This window comes from Saimiri boliviensis, chromosome 17, assembly GCF_048565385.1.
Source record: "Saimiri boliviensis isolate mSaiBol1 chromosome 17, mSaiBol1.pri, whole genome shotgun sequence".
In the NCBI taxonomy this organism is placed as follows: Eukaryota; Metazoa; Chordata; class Mammalia; order Primates; family Cebidae; genus Saimiri; species Saimiri boliviensis.
This window is the reverse complement of record NC_133465.1, coordinates 10315402-10341172: the sequence shown is the minus strand read 5'-3', so window position 1 is coordinate 10341172 and position 25771 is coordinate 10315402. Positions and strand designations below refer to the sequence as shown.

Genomic DNA, 25771 nt, shown 5'->3' with positions numbered 1-25771 from the left:
GGCTGGTGTTTATATTCTTAAGTGTTGCCAGGGTAGCTGACTTGTGTATATTTGCCAGCCTTTATTCCTATCTGTATAAGAAGATGTAGTGACAGGTCTTATCATTTCAAAGATTTAGGGTCAATAGCTCAAAAATTGTTTGGATCTCAGCATTTTTTGCTATTAAAAAAGAAAAACAAAACTCTTGCACTCTGCTTTCGACTTTGTTACTAGCTATGGCCAAGTCAAGGAAATTGGAGCGTGTACTGTTCTCATTTGTACATTCTGCTTAGTACCCTGGCATCCAGACAAAACGAACAGCCTCCTTGCCTTCGAGGAACTTAGAGACTCTTGTGGAGCAGTTCAGGCCTTGGAGGTTTGGAGGAGTTATGAAGTGTCTTTCATTTTTCTCTTCTGCAGAGATCTTTCAACTGGAGCACCCTAATTTCCCTCTGCTTTGGTTAGGATGAGGGTGCCAGCCAGTAGTCACGTGTCTCATCATTCATTACATGGCAGAGCCCAGTGGCTTATCGGAGTCCAGCCACTAATCCCATGGCAGGATTGCTACCAGTCGTTAAATTGACCCATACTCATTAATTACAGGCCAAAGGAAGTACGGGTCACTGTGAATTGTGTACCTATAAGAAATGACATTTGCTTGATTTGAACTCTTTTTGAAAAGTGCTGGCCTGGAAAACTGGACTCTTAGGGAAATAGCATTATAATGTGTTGAGGGTGGTGGGGAGGCGGCAGGCAGGCAAGGTCAGGGCATCTGGAATCCAGGAGAGCTGTCCTGCAAAGACACAGGGAAGGTAGATGTCGCTTGCTGGATGGTCCTTAGGCTAGAGACTGTTGACAGAAGCTTCTATTCTGTGTACACAGTGCTTTAAAATGTTGTTAGTTTCCAACATTGAAAAATTGGAAGTTTTTTTTAATAAACATCTGGATACTTATCTCCTTTCAGAAAATCATGAGGTGTGGCCCCACTGGCCCCACCTTCCTGCCTGAATACAGCTGAGTGGGTCTGAGAAGGTGGCCATTACCTGTTGTTTGAAAAAAATACATATATGTATATATGCTTAGTTGGGCTTCATGCATGTGTTTTCTGTGTTTAGTTCTGTGGGTGTCTGAGTTTGGGTCAGATGAGAAGAGGATACCTGGTGGTTTTGTATCAAATATTGAGGTGAGGGTAGCATCAGACACAAAATCAGGAAGATGTATATTTATTTTTGTATTTGAGACAGAGTCTCACTCTGTCGCCCAGGCTGGAGTGCAATGGCACGATCTCAGCTCACTGAAACCTCTGCTTCCCAGGTTCAAGCGACTCTCCTGCCTCAGCCTCCTGAGTAGCTGGGACTAGAGGTACCTGCTACCATGCCCAGCTAATTTTTGTATTTTTAGTAGAGATGGGGTTTCACCACATTGGCCAGTCTGGTCTTGAACTCCTAACCTCATGATCTGCCCACCTCAGCCTCCCAAAGTGCTGGGATTATAGACATGAACCACCATGTCCAGCCTGGGAAGACATTTCATGAATGAATTTGGAAATGAGAGATTATGAAAGAGGACCAAGCAAGAGATTAAAAAATCTAGGGCGAGCAGACTCGTTAGTCAACAGTTATGAAGTCAACCAGTTTCAAGAGGGACCTTAAAACCCATCCTAGCTCACGCCTGTAGTCCCGGCACTTTGGAGGCCAAGATGGGTGTATCACAAGATCAGGAGTTCAAGACCAGCCTGGCCAACATAGTGAAACCCTGTCTCTACTAAAAATATAAAAATTAGCTGGGTGTGGTGTCACACGCCTGTAATCCCAGCTACTCAGGAGGCTGAGGCAGGAGAATCACTTGAACCCGAGAAGCGGAGATTGCAGTGAGTCGAGATTGTGCCACTCCACTCCAGCCTGGGTGACAGTGTGATACTATGTCTCAAAAACAGCAACAACAATAACAACAAAATCCCATTCTACTCTGCCTTTTCTCTGAGGCTTTTTGTGTGTGTCCAACATTAGTGCAGGAAGCACTGCCATTCTGAGGTTTATGTAGTGTCTGGGTGGGAGGCGGGGTGTGGGAATGGGAGCCTGGGTGCACGGCCGGAAGTTTTGGGCTGCGGGAAAGAGCAGTCTGGATGGATGTAACCAGAGTGAGCTTTGAAGGGTTCAATCCCAGGGAGTCAGTGAAACTCCCAGTATAAACAGAAATGATCTGTAGGTTATATTCTAATAAGTGAGTGGGCAAGGACCATGTGAATTGGTTATCAAGTAACACGTGTTTGCTAAATGCCTTCTTTGTGCCCAGCTCCAGTTAACCACTTGGATGGCTTCTTGCAGGGGTGGTGTGGGCGAACACAATGCAAATGGCTACTTGTTTGCAAAGACAGAATGCTTCCTTAAGTGGATATGAGATTGTTAAAATGAGGCTTTCCTTTGGGTTGGAGTCCATTTTTTTTCCTGCCTGAATATTGTGCTGAAAGTCCTTCCCACCTCTAAATACCCTATGGGGCCGTGAGTTGCAACCCCTACAAGCTCATCACCCGCGACTGCTTGAGACTGTGCCTCCCTCTGCAAAGCTGGCATGAGGTCCCGTCGATGACATCGTTATTGTTGGAGGAAGACCTTGGAGTGGGGTAACAGCTTTTTTGTTATTTCATTCTGAGTTGGATTCCAAAGTAGGCAGTACTCATCCAAGAGGTGTGGGAGGAGAAAAACGAAGAGAGAAGTTAGTCATGCAGGATGCTGGTGTTTACTGCCTGCCCACTCCCTGTGAGTGCTGTGCCCAGCAGAGCAGAGGGGCACTGAGAGGCACAGGGGTCTTGCCATCCTTGGACAGATCATGAGCTGTGCTGTGCATGTAGCAGGCACCCCGGAAGTTACTGTGGCACGAAGCTCCTGCCCTCTTGCCAGTGGTGGTTAATGCCTATCTGCATGCCAAAAGATACCCTCAGCCCCAGAAGAAGTTGCTCCTGTGAGATCAGTTGAGAGTCGAGGCATTTATTGACTGGTCTGCCCCAGGGATGGACTGCTGGAACATTATGTTGGGATAGGGTCCTGCTCCCATCCCAAAAACCTGGTCAGATGGCAGGGACCCTGTTAGGGGGCCTTGGCAGCTGGTGGCATCTGGAGTGGGGAGGTCGGAGCAAAAGCAGTTTTCCAACTGGTACAGAAAATTTTCGTTATTTCCTTCCTTTCTTCCTCCCTCTCTCCCTCTCTGTGTCACCCAGGCTGGAGTGTGGTGGCATGATCTCAGCTCCCTGCAACCTCTGCCTTCCAAGGTTCAAGCAATTCTCTGTCTCAGCCTCCCAAATAGCTGGGATTCCAGGTACCTGCCACCATGCCCGGCTAATTTTTTTGTGTTTTTTAGTAGGGATAAGGTTTCACCATATTGGCCAGGCTGCTCTTGAACTCCTGACCTTGTGATCCACCCGCCTTGACCTCCCAAAGTGCTCGGATTACAGGCATGAGCCACCGCGCTCGGCCCCATTGTTTTCCTTATCAGTATTACTATACTTGTGGGCTTTCGGCGAACACCTGCACGGACTTATGCTGTGGTTGGAGCGTAGCTATCCTGTGCTTTCTTTACTGCCCCTGTGGGCCATGCAAGACACCTGCAGTCTCTGCTGTGGAACCCCCAGGCTCCTCTGTTTCTCGTTTGTCCAGACTTTCACACCCCTAGAGCAACTTCCAGGTGTTAGCTGGACCTTTATCCTGGCCCCCCAATCACCTCCAGCCAGCCCCAGCCTTCTGATTCCTGTGATGGATTGAGTTGTGTCCCACAAAAGATGTCCAAGTGCTAACTCCCCAGTGCCTGTGATCTTATTTGGAAAGAAGATCTTTGCAATTGATCAAGTTAAGATGTGGTGGTCTTGGAGCATAGTGGACCCATATCCGATATGGTGGGGTCCTCAGCTCAAGGGGGAAATGTGGACTTAGAGACAGACACGCAGAGGGAAGATGCTGTGAAGGCACAGGAAGAAAGCCATCTACAAGCCAAGGAATGCCCGAGGCCACCACCAGTTAGGAGAGAGGCCTGGGACAGAGTCTCAGAAGGAGCCAACAACCCTGCCAGTACCATGATCTCATACTTCTGGGCTTTAGAACTGTAATAGTATGTTTCTGTTGTTCTGTTTTGTTTTGTTTTGTTTTTTGAGGTCGAGTTTTGCTCTGTTGCCCATGCTGGGGTACAGTGGCATGATCTTGGCTCACTGCAATCTGCGCCTCCTGAGTTCAGCAGTTCTCCTGCCTCAGCCTCCTGAGTAGCTGGGATTACAGGTGCATGCCACCACACCTGCCTAATATTTGTACTTTTAGTAGAGATGGTATTTCACCGTGTTAGCCAGGCTGGTCTCGAACTCCTGACCTCGTGATCTGCCCACCTCGGCCTCCCAAAGGGCTGGGATTACAGGCATGAGCCACCGTGCTCAACCATGTTTCTGCTTTCTGAACCACCCAGTAATGTGGTATTTTGTTATAGCAGCCCCCTGGAAACTGAAACACTTCCCCTGCCCAACACTGGTGGTATCTTTGAGCATGGATACCTAAGCAGTGTTGTGTCCTCTAGGAAGCTGTAAACAGGTCGCAACCTGTTCCCTGCATATCGATACCCAGCACGAGGTGCAGGTGGCACGAGCAGCAGGAAGGGTGACTTGTTTTCCCATTGCCTTGCCAGGCCATCAGTGAATGTGGAGTATGGGCTCTTGCTTAAAAGAGCTGTCTTGGTACCAGTTCCAAGAGAGATGGATTTTGTTTAATTATGTGTTTTTGTTTTTTAGGAACAAGCTACAGAAAAGAGAGACTTAAAAAAAATTATTTCCAAATACTTTTGATCCTTCTCTTGACCGCTCTAGACCATACCAGAGAGGACTTGACCAAAAATCTTGCCTGCAGCTCTTCTGTTTCCTGGGATGTTAAGCTGTTCCTTGCCCAGGATCCTGAAATTGCAATTTCCCCATCTCGAAAAGAGAGAGCTGGGCTAGTTTTAAAAACCTTTTGGCTGGGCACGGTGGCTCACACTGTAATCCCAACATTTTGGGAGTCTGAGGCAGGTGGATCACCTGAGATCAGGAGTTCAAGACCAGCCTGACCAACATGGTGAAACCCGGTCTCTTCTAAAAATACAAAAATTAGCTGGGTGTGGCGGCACATGCCTGTCATCCCAGCTACTCAGGAGGCTGAGGCAGGAGAATCGCTTGAACCCGGGAGGCGGAGGTTGCAGTGAGCTGAGATTGCACCACTGAGCTCTAGCCTGGGCGACAGAACAAGACTCTGTCTCAAACACACACACAGACACACACACCCCTCTTTCAAGCACTGTATTTCCCGAGGAACAACCCTGATGGCCACTGCAGAGGACGACTCAGTTCCTACCTCTGCTTCCCTTTTTTCCCTGGTTCCTGCTGGCTGGGTGCCTCCCCACACTGAGAGGCCACCTCATCAAGTGCAGCGGAAGGTGTTTGTTCACAGTGCTTCTCTCCAAGGCATGGGATTAGGGAGGGTTTTATTTCTTCTTTTTACTTTCCTGTGTTTTCCAGTGTTTCTTCCCTGGACCGGTTTTACTTTTATAAGTAGGATAAAAATAATTTCTCTGAAATAGAGGAGAGGACTGGAGCCTAGCGCCAAGGCTTTCTTGTGCTCCCCATTCCCCAGCACAACCCTCAGGCTCCTCTGTTTCTCTTGATCTTTGTCAGATTTCTGTTTTTATTCCTGTCTTCCTCCCTCTCTCCTGCTTGAAAATCTTCTAGTTGTATTTTTGGGTGTGTAAGCTAAACAAGTGATCTTATGTTCTGGCCATCAGGGGTTTGTTCCAGGGCCAAGCTGTGTGAAACTGAACCTGAGCCTGAAAAGGGCCCAGGGCTTGCTTTTTTTTTTTTTTTTTAATGGTACAAGGAGCATCCAATAATGCCCAGCCTGTGTGCTCTCTGCCACTGGAGAAGGAGAAGGAGTGTGCCAGTCTAGAAGGCAAGGAGAGGATGCCTCCTTGTCTCAGACCAAGACTTCACTTGCTTTCTGTTCCTGGTGTATACAAATGACACGTGCTGATTGGTGAGATGGGTGCCACTGCGGAAAGATACCGAGAGCACAGAGCAGAGGCAAAGCCTTGGGAAGCGGAAGAACAGAAAGGGCCAGGGGTGCATGAGGATTTTTGAATGCTGCGATCCCACTCAGCTGGCTCCACTTTTTCGTGGGAAGAATAGATTCTTATTACAAGGTGCAAATGCAGAACTTTCTTCACTAGCGGAATTTAGAGACAGAGATGAAAATCTCCATTAACTTTTATGATGACCTGAGTATTTGGGGGCCTGGCTGATGTCATGACTCTCAGTGGATCTGCCCTGTTACGTTCACTCTTCTTTCCCTAGATCTCTCTGACCAACCTGTTGTTATTTCTGTAGTTTTCATCATTACCACCCATTTGGAGTAAATGGCGGAGGCAAAGGGTGCTTTCATGTCAAGAGTAAATTGGTGTGTTGTTTTGATTCTTGTACCTTTCTTTTAAATGGCCCTACCTCCAACACCTGGATAAAGGTAGCACCTGGCACAGAGAGACCCCTGCCCTTCCTTGTGGTCTCCTAGACGCATTCTTACAAAGCCTGGTCCCCAGACCAGCAGCATCAGCGTCAGCTGGGAATTTGTTAGTGGCGAAGTTTCTCAGGCCCTACCCCAGACCTAGTAAATCAGAAACTCTAGGGGTGAGGCCCAGAAATTTGCACTTTAATACTCCCTCTGGGGAACTGATGCACCTTCAGCATCACAGGACTGGCTTGAAACTGACCAAGTTTTAGTCAACGGCTAACAGCTGCAATCTGTTTTAACCAGTCCTCCAAGTGGTTCTGATGGGCTCTTACATTTCAGAAGTACTCCTTTAAGCCCACCTTGAGGGCTGCCCCTGTTCCTAGCATCTTACCATTCCTCCGCATGGATGAGGTTTTCAGTCCTCTTTGCAGAGAAGTTTTTAAAGCTGCTTCTGTAATTTCCCAAGGAATCTTATTTCATTCTACTATAAAATGCTGCCATTTCTTCCTCATTTTGTATGGTCTTTTCTATGCTGAATGCCCTTTTTGATGTTTGAGAATAGCTTTTTTTTTTTTTTTTTTTTTTTTTTTACCCTGAATTTCTATACATGTTTTGCAGTGCTGGTTCATGATAAGGACTTTTTCTGTGTGCCTGAAGGAGCCATGGAAGCAGGGCAGACAGCCTTTGAGTGTCAGGGGATAAACGGCCATCTTCTTCCTCAGGAATCCAGCAAGTTCACAAGTGCCTTTGTGGCTGCACCTGAGAAATCATTGCTGATTTCTATTTCCCAAAATAGCCTTAGTTCTTTCTTACTATTTCCCCAAGTCCTGTGAAAAGCAGTACTCAGTGATTTTGAGCATTTTTTTTTTTTGAGACAGAGTCTTACTCTGTCACTCAGGCTGGAGTGCAGTGGCATGATCTCAGCTTACAGCAACCTCTGCCTCTCGGGTTCAAGCAATTCTCCTGCCTCAGCCTTCCAAGTAACTGGGATTATAGGCGCATACCACCATGCCCAGCTGCTTTTTGTATTTTTAGTAGAGATAGCATTTTACCATGTTGGCCAGGCTGGTCTCAAACTCCTGACCTAAAGTGATCTATCTGTCTTGGCCTCCCAAAGTGCTGGGATTACAGGTGTGAGCCACCATGCCCAGCCTTGAGCATAACTTATAAAGTCACACCTTTACTGGAAAGTCTTCTATATATGGATTAGCAATGCAGAGCAATTGAAGTTAATAAAGGCCGAGTTTCTCGGAAAACAACAACAACAAATGTTGATGCATAAGTAGAAAAATACCACTTTATGGGAGAAGTTTCCAAGCAGTTGTGTGGTACGATTTTCCATGGAGAGATTATGGAATTACTGCTTGAAGCTTGTTAAAAAGCTAGCGTTCAACATGGTGACCCAAGAATATTCCAGATGTCAGTCTAACGGCCTCTGGGCCAGTGTTGGCCATTTACAGGGCGGTGTGCTCTGATGGATGTCCTTGAGCAGGGACTGTCTTGTTATAGGACTAGAAACCCACTCATATTAGGAAAAAAGGGCATTTATTAGAGGAATATGGGGGCATCTCACAGAAATGCAGGCACAAGGGCAGGAAAATCAGGCACTGAGATTGTCCCAACTGTGGGACCTTGTGATGTCTTATGCTACTTCTTTTTTCTTTCTTTCTTTCTTTTCTTCTTTTTAAAATAGAGTCAGAGCCTCACTATATTGCCCAAGCTGGTCTTGAGCTCCTGGGCTCAAGGCACCTACCTTGGCCTCCCAAAGCGCTAGGATTACGGACGCGAGCCACAATGCCAGCCTATGCCGATTCTTTCTCTGGATTCTCTTCATGCACCTTTGTCTCTGCAGTCTTGCCTTTTATTCCTCAGCAGCCATTTGGCAGAAATGGTCACTCATGGTGGAAGAGGACTGCCCCAAGTCCTGTTCTCTACAATTCTTGACAGGTTCGGTAGCAACAGCCAAGTGGTCACGCCCTTAGCATATGGATCCAAACTGGGGTTGGGGCAGTTCTTAGAGTCTTGAACAACTGTAGTTGGATATTGTGAAATACATACTCGGTTTTCCGTCCAGGTCCCTAGCCTAAACCCTTGGAATCTGCGGAGTCTTAAGAGTGTCTCTTGAGATGCTAATGAGATGATAGATATCTGGGGCCTCCTAGGCAGCTTCAGGATGGGAGCTGGTCACAGGAAAGACCAAGGCATGATTAGAAGGTTGGAACATCAGCTCTTACCCCACAAACCTCTGGGGAGAGGAAAGAGGCAGAAGGTTGTTTACCAATGAAACAGTGACAGCACCAATCATGTCTATGTACTGAAGCCTCCATACGAACCTAGAAAGACGGTGCAGAGAGCCTCTGGATAACTGAGCACCAGGAGCCTGGAAGGTGGTGCCTGCAGAGGGCACGGAAGCGCCATGCCTCTTCCCTCATGCCTGGCCCTGTGTACCTCTTCCATCTGCCTCTCATCTGTATCCTTTGTCATGGCCTTTGTCATAAGTGGGTAGCAGTAAAGTGTTTCCCTGAGTTCAGTGAGCAGCAAAGTAGTTGAACCCGTGGAAGGAGTAGTAGAGTCCCTGATTTATAGCCTGCCTGTCAGACATGTTGGTGACAACTTGCTGCTTGTGATTGGCACCTGAAGCAGGGAGGAGCAGTCTTGTCGGATTGAGCCTTCAACATGTGGGATCTGACGTTATCTCCAGGTAGACAGTATCAGAATTGGATTAACTTACAGGACACTCTGCCTATGTCCACTGGAGAGTTGCTGGCTAGTATGTAGGGGGAAACCCCCGTGTTCCTGATGTCAGAAGCATTGAGTGGTGTTGGGTAGAGAGTAGGAGAAACAGTTTAGTTTTTCCTGTGTTATCAGATGTAGAAGATGGTTGTAATTTTTTTTTTTTTGAGACAAAGTTTTGCTCTTGTTGCCCAGGATGGAGTGTAACAGCACGATCTCAGCTCACCGTAACTTCCACTTCCTGGGTTCAAGCGATTTTCCTACCTCGGCTTCCTGGGTAGCTGGGATTACAGGCATGCGCCACCATGCCTGGCTAATTTTGTATTTTTAGTAGACACGGGCTTTCTCCATGTTGGCCAGGCTGGTCTCGAACTCCTGACCTCAGGTGATTCACCCACCTCAGCCTCCCAAAGTACTGGGAGCCACTGGGATTACAGGCGTGAGCCACGACGCCCGGCCACAAATGGTTGTAATTTTTTATGTTTTATCATTCTGATTGTGATTTTAAAAACTCCACTTAATAGATAAATACGCCAATCTTGTCCTTTTGTGATTTCTACCCTTTGAGGCCCTACTTTAAAAGATCTTTACCAATAAAAGATGGTAGTATTTTCTTCTAGTGCTCTTAAGGACTGTCTCCCACCACCACACTTAAAATATTAAGCCATATGGAATTTAATTTCAGAAAACTAATGAGAAAGGGACCTACCTCAGTATTTTTCAAATAGTTTACCCGTCATTCAAACAGCATTGACTGATTGAGCCTTTCAACCATTGCCTTGAGAAGCAGCTCTTCACCGTGTGCTAAATGATCTGCCTGGGCCTGGTTTTGGCCTTTTTCCCTGGGTCTTTCTCCCTATTCCTCTACCAAGTTTTGTCTGTTTTCTATCATGGAAATTTCTCATGGATTCTAATGGGATATACTATAGAAATACAGTCTTCTGGCCTGGCACAGTGGCTCATGTCTGTAATCTCAGCACTCTGGGAGGCCGAGGCAGGCAGATCACCTGAGGTCAGGAGTTCGAGACCAGCCTGGCCAACATAGAGAAATCCTGTCTCTACTCAAAATATAAAAATGAGCCGGGTGCGGTGGCCCATGCCTGTAATCCCAGCTACTCGGGAGGCTGAGGCAAGAGAATTGCTTGAAACCAGGAGGTGCAGGTTGCAGTGAGCCAAGATTAAAAAATACACACACCCCCCCCCCCACACACACACAATATCACGTCCCTGCATTCCAACCTGGGTGACAGAGTGAGACTGTATCTCAAAAAATATACATATTTGTGAGGACGTGCGCACACACATACAAGTCTTCTTACTTTGGTTTCATTTTTAAGAATGAGCCAGCATTACATGCTTCATGTGTATCTTTTGGCACATTTGCCTTGCATACACAGGCACAGACATTTTATTTGTGCTGTTGTGTTAAAGTGAGAACCTTTGGCACACTTAGCAGTGTGTTGTGGACAGACAGCCTTTTCACTTCAGCGCACACAGACCCACCTCGTGCACTTCAGCCCTTCCGCAGAACACCCTCCTTTCAATACATCACCGTTTCCTGTCAGTGAACATTTAGGGCGCTTCCCGAGAGTCTTTTCCCTCTAATACAAAGTACTCCACAAATACCTTCATGCTTACATTATTGCACACCTAAAACTCTTAATGTACATTTGGGATATGGACGGAGATCTCCAAATGGCCTTTCAGAGAGAGACATTCCCACCTGTTTTTGCTAGATCCTGGCTAAATAGGGGTTATCAGTCACAAAATGTGTAAGAGCATAGTGTCTTACAACCTTAGCTTGTTTTCCTCCAATTCTGAATGAGAATGAGCATTGATTTTTTGGTTATTGATCATTTGCAATAGTTTTTCTGTAAACCACCTGTATATGTTCTTTTTAAACTGGGCTGCTCTGTGATCGGTGATTCATGTTGCTTGAAGGGAATTGAGGATCTGTCCGTCTCCCTGGCCCCCTCCTTGGTCTTTCCCTCTGTCTTTTTCTTTCTTTTTACCTACACGCATGTACACATGTATCATTAGCCATGTTAGTGAACTTCCTTCTGATAGTTGCTTTGAGCTGAGTCTTTATTCATTCATCAAACAATTACTGAGTGTCCTTGGTGCCCAGGAGACAGGTCTACATTTATTCAATCTGGTCGCAGCCCTCAGAATACATCTGGTGGAAGGGCTGGGTATGAAAGCAGGGGCTGTAGCTGAGGCAGGAAGAGATGATTCTTCCAGACAGCCTGTTAGCTCCCTAGGGCAGAGACAATGCTGTGAGTGCCCCTGCCCCTCCCCAGTGTTCTGAAAGTCTGAATGAATTGCCAAGGAGCATGGGGACTGGACTTTTAGGTCACCTGGACTCTTCTGGTGCCATGCCATGTGAGAATAGCTGGCTGCCTCAGCTCTGCTGTCCCTGACAGCTCCAAACACCTGGGAACAGGATTGCTTAAAAGTGGTCTTTCCTGTCCTTTGACTCAGGACTTAGCCCTCAGGGGGTTAAGATAAGACTTTGTGAAGGGGGCCAGGCCCTGCTAGAGACACTTCCCTCACTCCTGCTGCCTGAGCCCACATGCTGGAACCTTCTTCCTGGAACCTTTCCCTCTGGGCTTCCCTCTATGCACTCACTGCTTTTGTGCCTTCTCCTTTCTCCTCATCCTCATAAGACTCTGAGGACTCAGTCGTGCTCGTGGGTTTGCGGCGATCTCTCCTAATTCATACAGCACCCCTGGGAACTCAGGCAGCAAAGACCCATTTCAAAGCTGTGGCTCTTAGAAGGTTGGGGCAGCACCTAGGGGGTTCCTTAGATTACTCTACGTTGCTACCATGTACCTTGACTGATCCCAAGTCTAACCCACCCCTTGGGGCCTCTGTCTTCGTCCAAGTACCTCCTGATCCATGGCTGGGCTCCGTGATGGTCCTACTATGGACTATACTAGTTTTCCCCACATCTGATGAGTCACTGAGATTGCTTGATAAAAATGATGACTTGAGTTCCTCCCAACCTACTAAACCAGAAGCTCCAGGTGTGAGGTTTGGGCATCAGTATTTCCAACAAGTGGCCCCAGCAGCTCTGATGAGTAACTGGGTTGGGAAATGAGGCAGAGCTCTGCCCGGCACCTGTGCTTGGGTTCTGGATCTGGAACATCCAGGCTTTGGATTTGATCAGGTTTCTTCTCAGTTTCTAAACCATAAGATGGGAGTCATATGCATGAGCTGGCAGTGGGTGACCAGCTGGTTATACCATTGTCTCGGTGACAAGACACATTTCTCCAACACTGCAGTCAACTTTTCCTGGCCCTTCAACCCAAGTTTGGGTCAGTGATCTTCTTTTAAATGCTCACAGATTCCCGGTGTGTTTGCATGGGTCTACACTCTGTAAGGAAGCTGCTAGGTCAGGGATCTAATGGGATGGAAAGGCAGGCTTGAACAGCTCCAGGCAGGCCCCCTCCGGCCCTCTGAATTCCTTGGCTATTCCTGGATTCCTGGCCCTGCTCTTTCACCGGCCCTTTGTGCAGGCTGGAGCCAGACCAGAGCTTGGTTATAGCAGATGTCAAAGGGCCAGGGCCCTGACGGGGCCACCACTTCATCCCGTCAGTATCGCAGCTTCTGTGTCATCTGTGAAATGGGCACAGGAGCCCCTGCTCCCCACTGAGATTGGAGGGTTGCCCTGAGAAGTTCGTAAGCGGCTGTGATTGGGAGGTTGGAAGCCACTTGTAGTGATGTCTCCCTGGTTAACTAAGGGACAGCCCCACAGCACAGCAATGCTAAAGAAGGCATTCCAGCCCCTTCTTCACCTCTGGCACCCCTCTTTTGGGAGATGTGCTCTTTGTAGGCATGAAAAGGAGGGGTGAGGCAGGGAGCCAGCTTCTGGGGTAGAAGCTGGGAAGTAAAGAAGAGGAAGGAAGGAATAGGAATGGTTTTGGTGTTTTGTTTTGTCTTACTGTTGTTCTTCAGTATCTGTGAGGGCTTACTCTGTGCCAGAAACTGTGCTGAAAGCTGTATGTACCTCACTGACTGCTGTCCTCAATGCTAGGAAGCTGGGACCTCTGTACTGTTATCCCCCACTTATAACAGGGAAACCGAGGCCGAATAACATGGTCATTGCTAAAAGAAATAGACCTGGGAGTTTTGAACATCTGTCTGTAAGGTACCAGTGCCGAAGCTCTTAATAAGGGATTCTCAGGCCTGAGAGTATACAAGAATCACCTAGAGGGCACCCAACAAGTTCCAGATAATGCTGATGCTGCTGGTCCGGGGACCGCACTTTGAGAACTACTCCCCTGGATGATCCAATCTGGCCCCTGTTAACCTCTGACCTCATCATCTTCTATTTCCCCCTCCCCCGCAATTCCTCTTCAGCCAAGCTATCCTCCTTGCTGCTCTCTGTGATGAAAGACATGCTTCTGCCTTAGAACCTTTTAATTTGTGTTCCTTCATTTGGAGTTCTCTTCCCTCAGATATGTGCCTGGTTCGCTCCTTCTCCCTGTGATAGGAGCCTTCCAAGATGGCGCCCAACACACCCAGGTCCTCATATACCTTGTATCGTCCCTTCCCACCTTCCTTCCTGGGTGGTCTGTGAGACTGATAGATTCCGGCAGTCATGCTGGAGTGTCACTCTTGAGACTGGGTTATAACCAGTTATAACCAAGATATCGTGACCTTTGCCTTGCTTTCCCTTGGCTCACTCGCTCTGGGTGAAGTCAGCAGCCATATTCTCCTGCCAGCATCCACAGGGCGAGCTTTCTACAAGTGGCCTCTCCAGCCCCAGTCAAGCCTTCACATGAGGCAGTGCCCATCAGCATCCTAACCCTGACCTCATAGGGCAACCTGGACCAGAACTACCCAGCTAAGCCACTCTCTGATTCCTGATCCACTAAAACCATGTGAAATAATGAATGTTTGATGTTTCCAGCTGTTAAATTGGGGGTAATTTATGATAGAGCAATAGATAGATAATATGTTTCTCTCTGATCTTCATTCTGTGTTCTTTTCTTGGTGGTGAGGACTTCCCTAGCCACTCTTAAATTACAATTTCTTTCTAATAACACGTTCTATCCCCCTTCCCTGCTGTATTCTTTTTAGTATGAACCAACAGCTAAACTGATATGTTTTGCTTATTTATTGTCTCCTTGCACAACTCCACCCCACACCAATCCAATTAGAAAATTTTTAAGTTGGCCAGGCACAGTGGCTCACTCTTGTAGTCCCAGCACTTTGGGAGGCCGAGGTGGGTGGATCATTTGAGATCAGGAGTTTGAGACCAGCCTGACCAACATGGAGAAACCCTATCTCTACTAAAAATACAAAAAATTAGCTGGGAGTGGTAGCAGATGCCTTTAATCCCAGCTACTCGAGAGGCAGAGGCAGGAGAATCACTTGAACCCAAGAGGTGGAGGTTGCAGTGAGCCGAGTTCACACCATTGCACTCCAGCCTGGGCAACAGAAGCGAAACTCTGTCTCAAAAAAAGAAAATGTTTAAGTTTTCACTTATAGAAAATTTTATACACACATTTGATTAGAGATTGAATTGCATAATGACAACTAAGATTTAAGCTGAAGAAGGAGGAGATTAATAAGTTATATTTCCTGCCATATCCAGCCGTATCGTGTCCAGCACAGTACCAGACACAGAATAGGCCCTCAAATATGTGTTGATTAATTATAATATTCATATTGAGGATGGTTCTCAAATGAAGGGTTGTTTACAGATTCAAATACATCGTGTTGCTGCAGCTCCCAGAGTCCCAGCCTAGAGCTCAGGCATGGTAACTGTGGCCAGAAAATGGTGGTCTTTGTTGTCAGACCGATTTCCAGAGATGCCTCTTCTCATTGAGGCCTCAGCTCCTTCCATTAAAAATGAAAAGGACACCACCTGTCTCATAGGTGTTTTGTGGCCACTGAAGGGGATCCCAAATGTGGAGGGGCTTGGTGTGACCAGGCCTAAATGGTTCTTCAGAGACTAGTAGTTTGTTTCCTGCAGAGAACCCGCGGTTGTGATTCAAACATCGTTTACTTTCGAGAGGGAATTTCAAATGTCTTGTAGCAATGCCTGTACCAGGAGACACTGAAAAACCAGAGATGGAGGAGATTCTGGTGCACGGGAGGGGACCAGGTCTCTGTGAGCTACTGCTGTTGCATTTGCCAAGGGAGACAAGCAGAAGCCTCCAGGAGAATGTGGCCCCATTGCAAATTCTGCATCTGCCTGGACCAAGGCACTGGGGCTTGCTTGGAGGACAGAGAAGTATGGCCTGAGGACACAGCAGCTTCTGGGTAGGAAGAGACCAGGGCTGCCATCTGTCTAGGCAAACCTGGCCATAGCCCAGGCAGACCCTCCTTGTGAGGACTGCAGGGCAAGGAGAGAAGCCATGGGTAGGGAGTCTACCGAATCAGAGCAGGAACAAAAGAAAAGGTGGGTGAGAGGAAGGAGAAGATAGAGCAATTAGCACAGAAGGGTGAGTATAAGGAGATGCGAAGAGGAGAGGACTCCAGGAATCTCAAAGTCAAGAGGGAGGAAGAGGCAGGAGAATTGCTTGAACCCAGGAGGTGGAGATCGCAGTGAGCCGAGATCGTGCCAGTGCATTCCAACCTGGGTGATAGAGCGAGACTACCTCTCAAAAAATAAAAAGATCCCAAAATCTATTTCCTTCTGCTCTGGTATCTGTGGTTGTTTTACCTGATAACCACAGGGGACAGCAGAGAGCCAGCTCAAGCCTAGAAAAGTGGACAATCCCCCACAGGAGGCCACTGGAGGCCAGAGGCTTGCAGATGGGCCTATGGCCAGTCACCATAACCAGTGGCTGAGATCCAGGGGTTCCTTGTGGATTTCCCCCTAGAGGCCAATATTCCTAACACAGGCAGGATGCAGTCTTAACAAGGGGAAATGAAGCCCTGAAGTGACTATTTAAAATTGATAACTTCTGCCTAGCTCACTGTTTTTAAAATTCTTTATTATAATTTTAAAAAAGGGGTATCTGTGCTTTGAATCTCAGATGTACATAGTCTTAAACCTTTCAACTATACTCTCACTTTCCAAGTTATTCATTCACTCACTCATTCATTCATTTATGGAGATGGGATCTTGCTGTGTTGTCCATGCCGGACGTGAACTCCTGGGCTCAGGGATCCTTTTGCATTAGCCTTCCAAGGAGCTGGGACTATAGCGTGCGCCACTGTGCCCAGCTGTCTTTAGAAGTTTTATTCTACGTGGGGTAGACAGTCATTCACAAATGAGAAGATGAACATCTTTGGCTCTCAGCGCTGATGACAGAATAGTACCTCCCTTAGGTAGGTTAATCCGTGGTCAGTTCATTTGTGTATGTTTGGCTCTCTGGGTCTCAGTGGTAGAGGTCTGAATGGAGTTCTAGTGACCACTAGGAAAAAATGGGTTTTGTGTGAATTGGGTTTGCGTGGGAAGCGGCTCCCCAGGGCACACCTCCCTTCTTCCACTCTGACCGCACTGTTCCTCCTAGAGCCTCTGTGGCCTGTGTGGCCATAGCTCTGTTGCGAGAGTCTGGGCAGTCATCCGGATGACCTAAGGCCACAGGGATGGGCGTCTAGAGAATGCAGAAGGGCCTCAATCCAGCACCTCTGGGGGCCTGGAGCTGCTGCTTCAGTCTTACTGTGACTTGGTCAAGGAGCCTGGTGTGTTGTAAGCGGATTAGGGAGTCTTTTATTGGATAAGACCTGGACACGGCTTCCTCCCTGTGGGTGGTATGGTCATCTGGGGTGACTTGTCCTGCTGCTGGTGAGGTCACCGAGCTAGAGCCCCAGTGGCGCTCTCCAGATGTCTGCTTGGCATGGCCTGGCCTGGTCTGGCTCAGTTTCATCCCTGCTGCAGGCTCACAGTGTCTTTGTGTTTTGGGTTGGTCAGAACTAGCCAAGACAAAGGTGAAAGACTGGGCTGAACCCTTCAGGCAGCTGTGTCATCCCTGATGGGGCCCCTTTGGAGGTTAGAGTGGAGAGATACGGTACTTACGGAGACGCCAGCTTCCGGGGGGTCTGGGAATGACCAGGCCAGTGAGCACAGGGAAAGGGGCCTCCCGTCAGGTGCGCACATGGACAGCAGCATTCTGACTGCAGGCCGACATCCACCTAGGGTTTCAGAGCCTCCTTCTGCAGCCCCCAGAGCTGCTGGTGGCTGTCATGGCTGCCGCTGCTGCTGGTAGCTCCCTTCCCTGGGAGGCCTCAAGAATGGGGGTGAGAAGAGGAATAGGGACCAACAGCTTCCCTGCTAAATGTTAGGCGCTCTGGCCTTGGGTCCACGGTGGTTGGTGGTGGCTTGCAGGCAGTAGGCAAACAGCGATGGACGAATGGGTGCAGGATGGAGGGAGTAGTCAGAGCATGAATCGTGGCTCTCTGCTCCAGCCAGAAGATCAAAGGCAGTGTCGGCGCATCAAGTGGTGGGCCTTCCTTTACTTTTTTTTTTCCTTATTTATTTATTTATTTATTTATTTTTTGAGACAGAGACTTGCTCTGTTGCCCAGGCTGGAGTGCAGTGGCACAATCTCGGCTCACTGCAACTCCTTCTCCTCCCAGGTTCAAGTGATTCTCCTGCCTCGGCCTCCCAGGTTGCTGGGATTACAGATGTGTGCCACCATGCCCAGCTAATATTTGTATTTTTAGTAGAGACAGGTTTTACCATGTTAGCCAGGCTGGTCTCGAACCCCTGACCTCAGGCAATCTGCCCGCCTCGGCCTCCCAAAGTGCAGGGATTACAGGTGTGAACCACTCTGCCCCTTGAGGCTTTCTTTAAAATAAAGTCAATGGTATCAGCCACCGAAGGGGTGGAGGCAGCAGCACAAAGGGGAAAGTTGTCTGGGAGCTTTCCTGCTGATTTTTCCTGGCAAGCTGAAGAGGACATCAGGTGGGAATCTCCCCTGTGCTGTCACAATGTCTGTCCTTGCATCCTTCAGACCAGGTGCCGTATTTGGGAGGGTGAGCTGCCACGGCTTCAGCCCTCAAGGAGATGAGGTAAGATGTCAAGATGAGGATCTGAGCTGCCTGGAGATGGACAGTGTGCTGATTTCATGGAAGGAAGCTGGATGGAATGCGTGTGTTGGGGGACTTCGCTTCTTGAAAAGACTTGAGACAGATTAATGTGCAGGAGTTTCAGTAGGGTGTGCGCTCCTGGGCACAGCTCCTGGGGAAGGAAGGAAGCGGCACTGCGATAAATACGGCCGCCAGGGAGGCCTCCGCAGCGCCAGGGGGAGCTCTGAGCTGGGAGGACCCTTCCAGAATTGTTGGATTTGAGACGCGGGGATTCGTGGGCCCTTGACCCCCTCTCACCCCAGTCATTACACATGCGCCCTGCACCCCTCTCTAGGCGTCGCCTTGGGCAAGGCAGCTCTCTTTGGCTAAGGGCAGTGCCCTGAGAGGGACTCAGCTGTGAGCCTCTGCAGCTGGAGAGATTTGGGTGGTACACCACAGCACCCACTCTAGAGAGTCTGGGGAAGAACACTTTGCAGGGAAGAAGAGCAATCTTGGTAGGCTGCATGGCGGAAGAGACATTTTCCTTGAGACTTGATGAATGAACAAGGTTGTAATATCCAGGGATGGGGAGCAGGAGGCGGTGAGTGTGGGTGAACAATATGGGAGAGGCATATTCAGAGATCAGCGAGGCACATTAGCTGGGCCTGAAGTGAAGCTGGTGGGATGTCAGTCTGGATGGAGTCAGGGCTTGATCTGTGTGCCATGTGGGAAAGCAGCCATACAGGGATTTTGCTGTTGAGTGACTTCTGGCGAAAGCTGGTTCCAGGGTGAGTGGTCCACTAGCTGTGAGTGGACAGATTTCAAGAGGCAGGGAGACTCACTCCGGAGTGACATGGGGACGAGGAGAGGAATGGGATGGAAGGGCATCTCCAGGCCCTGGGAACCAATTAGACGTGAGGGATGGAACATAGGGTGGAGCTGGCGATGGCCAGTGAGCCCTGTCCCTGGGTGTCCAGGGGTCAGGGAACTCAGGAGGAGAAGGTGGAGAGGGGAACCTGGTCTTGAGTCTGTGGGTGTGAAGACAGCAATGTGGCCTCCAGGCAGGGATGGTTGAACAGGCAGGAGAGAAGAGAAGCCTCCCTAGAAAGGCAGCCCGAGGCTGGATGATGCCCCTGCCTCCTGGGGTTGCCTACCTCGCCGCTTTTGCTCATCAAAGTGCCACTGGGCTTATCTCTCGGTTTTATTTAATGCTGATAAAGCACTTACCTTGTGCCTGATGTTGTCCTAAGTGCCTTGCATAGGTAAACCCACTTAATACTCTTTCTCACCCTACTTTGGTACCGTTTTCATCCACATTTTATAGCTGAGAAAAACAAAATACAGAGTTCAGGTGATTCCAGAAGTCACTCAGCTTATGAATGGCCAGGATGTGGGCCCTACGCAGGGCAGGAGTCCTTGAAGTAAGTTCTCCAAAGCTTCTTGCTCTTGTCAGCCAGTGTATCCACCGGGGAAGCTCCTGAGCCCTCTGGCAGCCCCTCTCCTTGTCACTTCTCATAAAAGACCCAATGACTGGCTGGGGGTGGTGGCTCACGCCTGTAATCCCAGCACGTTGGGAGGCCGAGGCGGGAAGATCACAAAGTCAGGAGTTCAGGAACAGCCTGGCCAGCATAGTGAAACACCGTCTCTACTAAAAATACAAAAACATTAGCTGGGCATGGTGGCGGACGCCTGTAGTCACAGCTACTCGAAGGCTGAGGCAGGAGAATTGCTTGTACCCGGGAGGCAGAGGTTGCAGTGAGCGGAGATTGCGCCAGTGCACTCCAGCCTGGGTGACAGAGAGAAACTCCCATCTCAAAAAAAAAAATAGAATAAAAAATAAAAGACCCTACTACTCTCTTTATGTTCACACCCTCTCTGCTCTCCAGATCACCTTCAATTGTGCTTTCTCTCCCTTAAGACATGAAGGTAGCACGTTGCCCCTGTTATGCACTGCTCCTGGAGCCCTCGGCTCACCCTTCCTGAAACCCAAACAATGAGCCTTAAGACTACCAATCACAGCGAGAGAGCGGGAGTGTTGGGGCCTAAGAGACCAAGTAGCTGAACCTCTTTATTTTGGATGAAGCATCAAAGGACCAGAGGGATGGTGTGATTTGCCCAGGGCTGCACAGTAGTTCTGGAGCAAAATTGAGTCAAGAACCCAGTTTAGTTTTTATTGTTTGAAACAATTGAGTTTTCAGCAATAGAATTTTTTTTTTTTTTTTTTTTTTTTTTTTGAGACGGAGTTTCACTTTTGTTACCCAGGCTAGAGTGCAATGGTGCAATCTCGGCTCACCGCAACCTCCGCCTCCTGGGTTCAGGTAATTATCCTGCCTCAGCCTCCTGAGCAGCTGGGATTACAGGCACGCGCCACCATGCCCAGCTAATTTTTTGTATTTTTAGTAGAGACGGGGTTTCACCATGTTGACCAGGATGGTCTCGATCTCTTGACCTCGTGATCCACCCGCCTCGGCCTCCCAAAGTGCTGGGATTACAGGCTTGAGCCACCGTGCCCAGCCGCAATAGAATTTTTAATTAAATACTGTTATAGGCTCATGTCAGACTGACTTTAAATTTGACTTAGTGCTAGAGGCATGTATATGGGCCTTTGGTATTAATACGATATCTCCCTAGTTTTCTCTTCTTTTCTTCTCAGAGTCTTACTCTGTCTCCCAGGCTGGAGTGCAATCGCACTATCTCAGCTCACTGCAACCTCCATCTCCCAGGTTCAAGTGATTCTCTTGCTTCAGCCTTCCGAGTAGTTGGGACCACAGGCACATGCCACCACACCTGGCTAATTTTTGTAATTTTAGTAGAGATGGGATTTCACCATGTTGGCCAGGCTGCTCTCAAACTCCTAACCTCAAGTGATCTGCCCACCTCGGCCTCCCAAAGTGCTGGAATTACAGGCATGAACCACCAGGCCAGGCCAGTTTTATTTCTGATTGAAGCCCGGAGCTGAGCATTGGAAGAGGGAGAGGTGGCCAGGCAGATTCAGCATTTACAGCTCAAATGAGACATAGAACTGTGAAATCAGGAAGAAACTTGGGAGTCACCCCAGGTGGGAGAGGGCCGCTGTCTCTTTACAGACTCCTGCACCAAATCTCTTTCCTCTGTGCTTTGGAGTTTCAGGTTAACAGCGGACATTCAAGGAGAAATAACGAAGGGTGGGGGGTGGGGGGCGGTGAATGAATAGGCAGACTGCAGCAGGGGATGTTTCGGAGGATCTTGACATCTTGACAGGAAGCCCACCTCCTTCTGGCCCCAGCCTCATGGAGAAGGGCCCACAGCAAAAAGAAGCTCTGTGGACCTGGGATGGGGATGGGAGCAGGCAGCGGGAAGGGAGGTGGATGGATATGGGAGCAGAAAGCAGGGTCCCTTCTGGCCAGGATTAGAAGGGAGGGCGACAGGCCATCTCTGTTTTCTCCAGCTCTGACCATCTCCTTCTGCTCTGAAAAATCTGAGGTTCCATCCTGTGACATTCTTAAAGTGATTTCTTTGTTCTTCTTTCACCAGAGACCACCTGGGAACGTCCCAGCAGTACTCCTGGGATTCCGGCCAGCCCTGGCTCTCACAGGAGCTCTTTGCCTCCAACAGGTACTGTCTGCTGGCTGCTTTGGGGCAACTGGTTGGGGGGCCCAACACCGCCTTCAGTGGAGAGGCTGAGATGATGGGTCCTGGGTCTTAAACCTGGCTGACGTGGCAAACCCGGGGAGGGGTCGGGACTGGGTGGGGGGCCCTTAAGCCTGTGGCCCAGCAGGCTGGTGTCTCCCTGGCAGTGCCAGCAGCAGCTCTGGTGGTCTCCTGCTCTCTCTTCCTCAGGCGCTTAGCAGGAAGAGATGGCTGGGGAGGGTGAGATGTCAGCGTGCTTTCTGTTGGGGACAGGAAGACCTGAAGCGTGGACAGAACGGTTCTCTTTGGCTCTTGTGGACGTCATGGAGTAGAAGCTAAGAGGAGGGAGATATTTACAAGGCGACTTTCCGACAGAACATCTGGGTCAGTGTGAGGGACGCCTTGTGAGGGTGTGAGTTCTCTGTCTGCCAAGGTCATCAAGCAGAGGCAGTCAAGATGGACACACTTTTTTTATTTTTATTTTTTATTTTGAGACGGAATGTCATTCTGTCACCCAGGCTGGAGAGCTGTGGTGCAATCTCAGCTCACTGCAACCTCTGCGTCCTGGATTCAAGCGATTCTCGTGCCTCAAGCCTCCCGAGTAGCTGGGATTACAGGCGCGTACCGCCACACCCAGCTAATTTGTATATTTGTAGGAGAGATGGGATTTCACCACGTTGGCCAGGCTGGCCTTGAGCTCCGGGCCTCAAGTGATCCACCCACCTTGGCCTCCCAAAGTGCTGGGATTAAAGGTGTGAGCCACTGCCCCTGGCCAAAATGGACATTCCTGTAATAGGTGGGAGGTTTGTCTATGGGGCTCTTGGGAGACATGTAGGTCTGAGATTCTGGAAGGCAGGTTATGGGACCCATCAGCAGGGAGAACATCTGCTTTCATGCGGTTTTTAAAAAACATCACCTCAACTGAGAAGCCTTCCCTGACCACTCCATTTAGAGCCTTCACCCAGTCACTTTAGATCAAAGCCACATGCTGTTTTAGTGTCTCCAACATCCTGTTCCTAGTTGATCTTCACTCTCCCATGCTAGACTGTAAGCTCTCTGAGGGTGAGGGCTTTGTGTGTTCCTTTTGTGGAATCTTCAGTCCCCGGAGCCTGGCTTCTGTGTTGAGCTAATTCTCCAGTGTCTCCACCATCCTATGGTGTGTGAAGCACACTTTTTGTTTTTTGACTTGAGGAGTCAATCTGGCAGCAAAGCATGAAAATCAAAGTTGTGGCTGGGGCTGGGAATTTAATGTTGAATGCCTTGAGCAGTGACATCCTCAGCTTCTGTGGAAGAGGGGTGAAAGGCTGTGTCAAGTTCTTGAACAAAAAGTAATCCCTGGTCTAAATGGTTACCTGAAGCAGCACAGGGGACCACAGGAAGGACTAAAGGTCATCACAAAACTCTGGAATACTGGATCGGAGAAGGGAGACAGGGAGCAGTGGGGGTAGCCAGAGCCTCACCTTTCGGAGCAGGGATCTTTGGTTATTGTCTACCCTTGAGACCTGAAGACATGAACGTGCACATTCAAAGCATATTGCTTAGGCCTATGACAGTTGCCAGCAGAAGAGCTCAAAACTGGAATGATGGGAATATCTTACCTCTAGAAAATCAGCCGAGGTGTGGGAGAGGTGATATGAAGATGGGTGTTTCCTATCAAAAATTATTTTAGGCTTTCTAAAGCGTTTTATTTATATTTATATTATTATTTAAATTAAATTATATTTACTTAAAAATTAGGACAGGAACCCCCCTTGTAGGGAGGGACATGGGGCAGCTCTGACTGATTTCCTAGGGAGACAGTGAGTGCTGCCTTCTCAGACCAAGTCCCCAGAAATGGGCCTGTTCAGCCCTTTCATGCTGTAGCTGCTGTGTGACAGCGGGCAGTTCTGAGCCCACCGCTTTCTCTTTCACTGTTGTTCTTGTGTTTTTTTAAACAGTCCAAATGCTGGTGGGAATGACGCAAGGTACGTCCTCTTTCCTGGCTGGCTCCAAGCCAGCCAGACACTAAAAAGGAAACCCAGCTGTCTTTTCCAGCCAGTGGTCCGTGAAGGAGGACAGGACCGGGATGCCGACACAGGGAGGCTTGGGCGTGTAGAGAGGCAGGTGTGACTCACAGCTTGCCACGTGGGTGGGGCTGGTCGAGACTTGGCCTCTGAGTCATGGGGTCACGTCTCTAAAGCCTGCTCTCCTGGAACCATCCACAGGCAGCATCTCTTGTCCTCTCTGCTGTTGACGGGGACCGTCCTGCAGAAGCGGGGCTCACAGGAGCTGCCTCCGATCCCTGGTTTAGAAGCCTGGGTTTAACATGCTCCCTTCTGTTCTTTACAAGCATATCAGGAGCCTCTCTCTGCCCTGCGATGTCCTGTGTGGGCCTGTAAAGGGAGCTGAGAAAGATAGGGAGGTGGGTGGAGAAGGTCAGATCTAGAAACCAGAATTGCGAGCATGGTCAAGGCTAGACTCAGTGTGTTGACAACTGCTGTCCCCCTCTGCCGTCCTGCCCCCAGGGTGCTGGGGTAGTATTTCCTGGGGTGGAATCTTTGGAATCCCAGATCTATCAGTGCCCCATGAAGGAGGTTGAAGAAGGACAGGCGCATTAGTGTTCTGAAGACGGCAGGAAGGCCTGAAATGAGGAGACCTATTTAACTCAGTGCTTTTGTGCTTTATTTCCAACATACCACATAGGTGTTAAGCTTTCCTCCCTCTATTGGGAGATTTTGCCTACCAGGGGACATTCGACCATGTCTGGAGATATTTTTTGACCGCCAGCACCGGGGGGAGGTGCTACAGGCATGGATAGGAGCCAGGGATGCTGGGGAACATCCCACCACGCACAGGAAAGTCTTCACAGCAAAGAGTCACCCGGCCCTAAATACTGACTAGCACCGAGGTGGAGAAGCTCTGCTCTAGATTGACTCAGAGCGTCAGTTCAGCACTGCTCAGGGGTTCCTGCACCATGGCCCATTGAAGCAAGCAGCAGCAGCAGCTCCCTATGTCAGCATGAAGAGTCCTGTGTCTTTGATTCTAAGACATACATTTTCCCCCAACACACTTCTATCTTGGAAGTCAGGTGCATCTTACAGTCGATAGTATATGCTAGTTTGTGTGTGTGTGTTTGTTTTAGAGACAGGTCTTGCTCTGTCGCCCAGGCTGGAATACAGTGTCATGATCACAGCTCACTGCAGCCTCCTCCTCCAGAGCTCAAGCAGTTCTCCTGCCCCAGCCTCCCAAGGAACTGGGACTACAGGCATGTGCCACCATACCCAGCTAACTTTCTTATTTATTTTATTTTATTTTTGTAGAGACAGTGTTTTGCCATATTGTTCAGACTGATTTTGAACTCCTGGGCTCAAATGATCCTCCCAAAATTACCCAGATTACAGACACGAGCCTCTGCTGGCCTCAATCACTGGCATCCTAGATTTGTGAAATTATAATTTGTTAAACTGAGGCCTTCAACACATTTCTTCTTGCCAGGCCTCACTTTCCCCATTCGTAACCCTGAGGGCCTGGAGGGAGATCATCCGAGGCCCTGCCCATCCAGCCATGCTTTTGGATTCTTTTGTTTGTTTGAGGTGGCGTCTTGCTCTGCCACCCAGGCTGGAATGCAGTGGTGTGATCATGGCTCACTGCAGCCTCCTCCTCCTGGGCTCAAGTGATCCTCCCACCTCAGCCTCCCAATTAGCTGGGACTATAGGCACGAGCCACCTCGCCCAACTAATTTTTAAAGGATTTTTCGTAGAGATGAGGTCTGACTATATTGCCCAGGCTGGTTTCAAACTCCCAGACTCTAGTGATCCTCCAGCCTCAGCCTCCTAAAGTGCTGGGGTTATAGGCATGAGCCACTATGCCCCACCAGCTTTCCTTTTGTGTCGTAGCTTTGTGAACTTGTAGAGAGGGTTTGAAGGGCCACCCACAGACAGAGCTGGTTCATTCTTATTAGTGCAGGTTTGCTGGATGCTGATAAATACAGACAG

General features: G+C 48.9%; 1 protein-coding gene across 6 annotated transcripts in view; it reads left to right on the top strand.

Moving 5' to 3' along the window:
* GAS7 (growth arrest specific 7) overlaps positions 1–25771 on the top strand; it is a 283465-nt gene that overhangs the window by 190291 nt on the left and 67403 nt on the right. For all 6 annotated transcript variants that reach the window (XM_003929241.4, XM_074388172.1, XM_074388173.1 and 3 more), the window contains one exon: positions 21702–21782. In XM_003929241.4, the coding sequence (XP_003929290.2) occupies positions 21702–21782 (81 nt within the window). The remainder of the gene's footprint in view (positions 1–21701; positions 21783–25771) is intronic.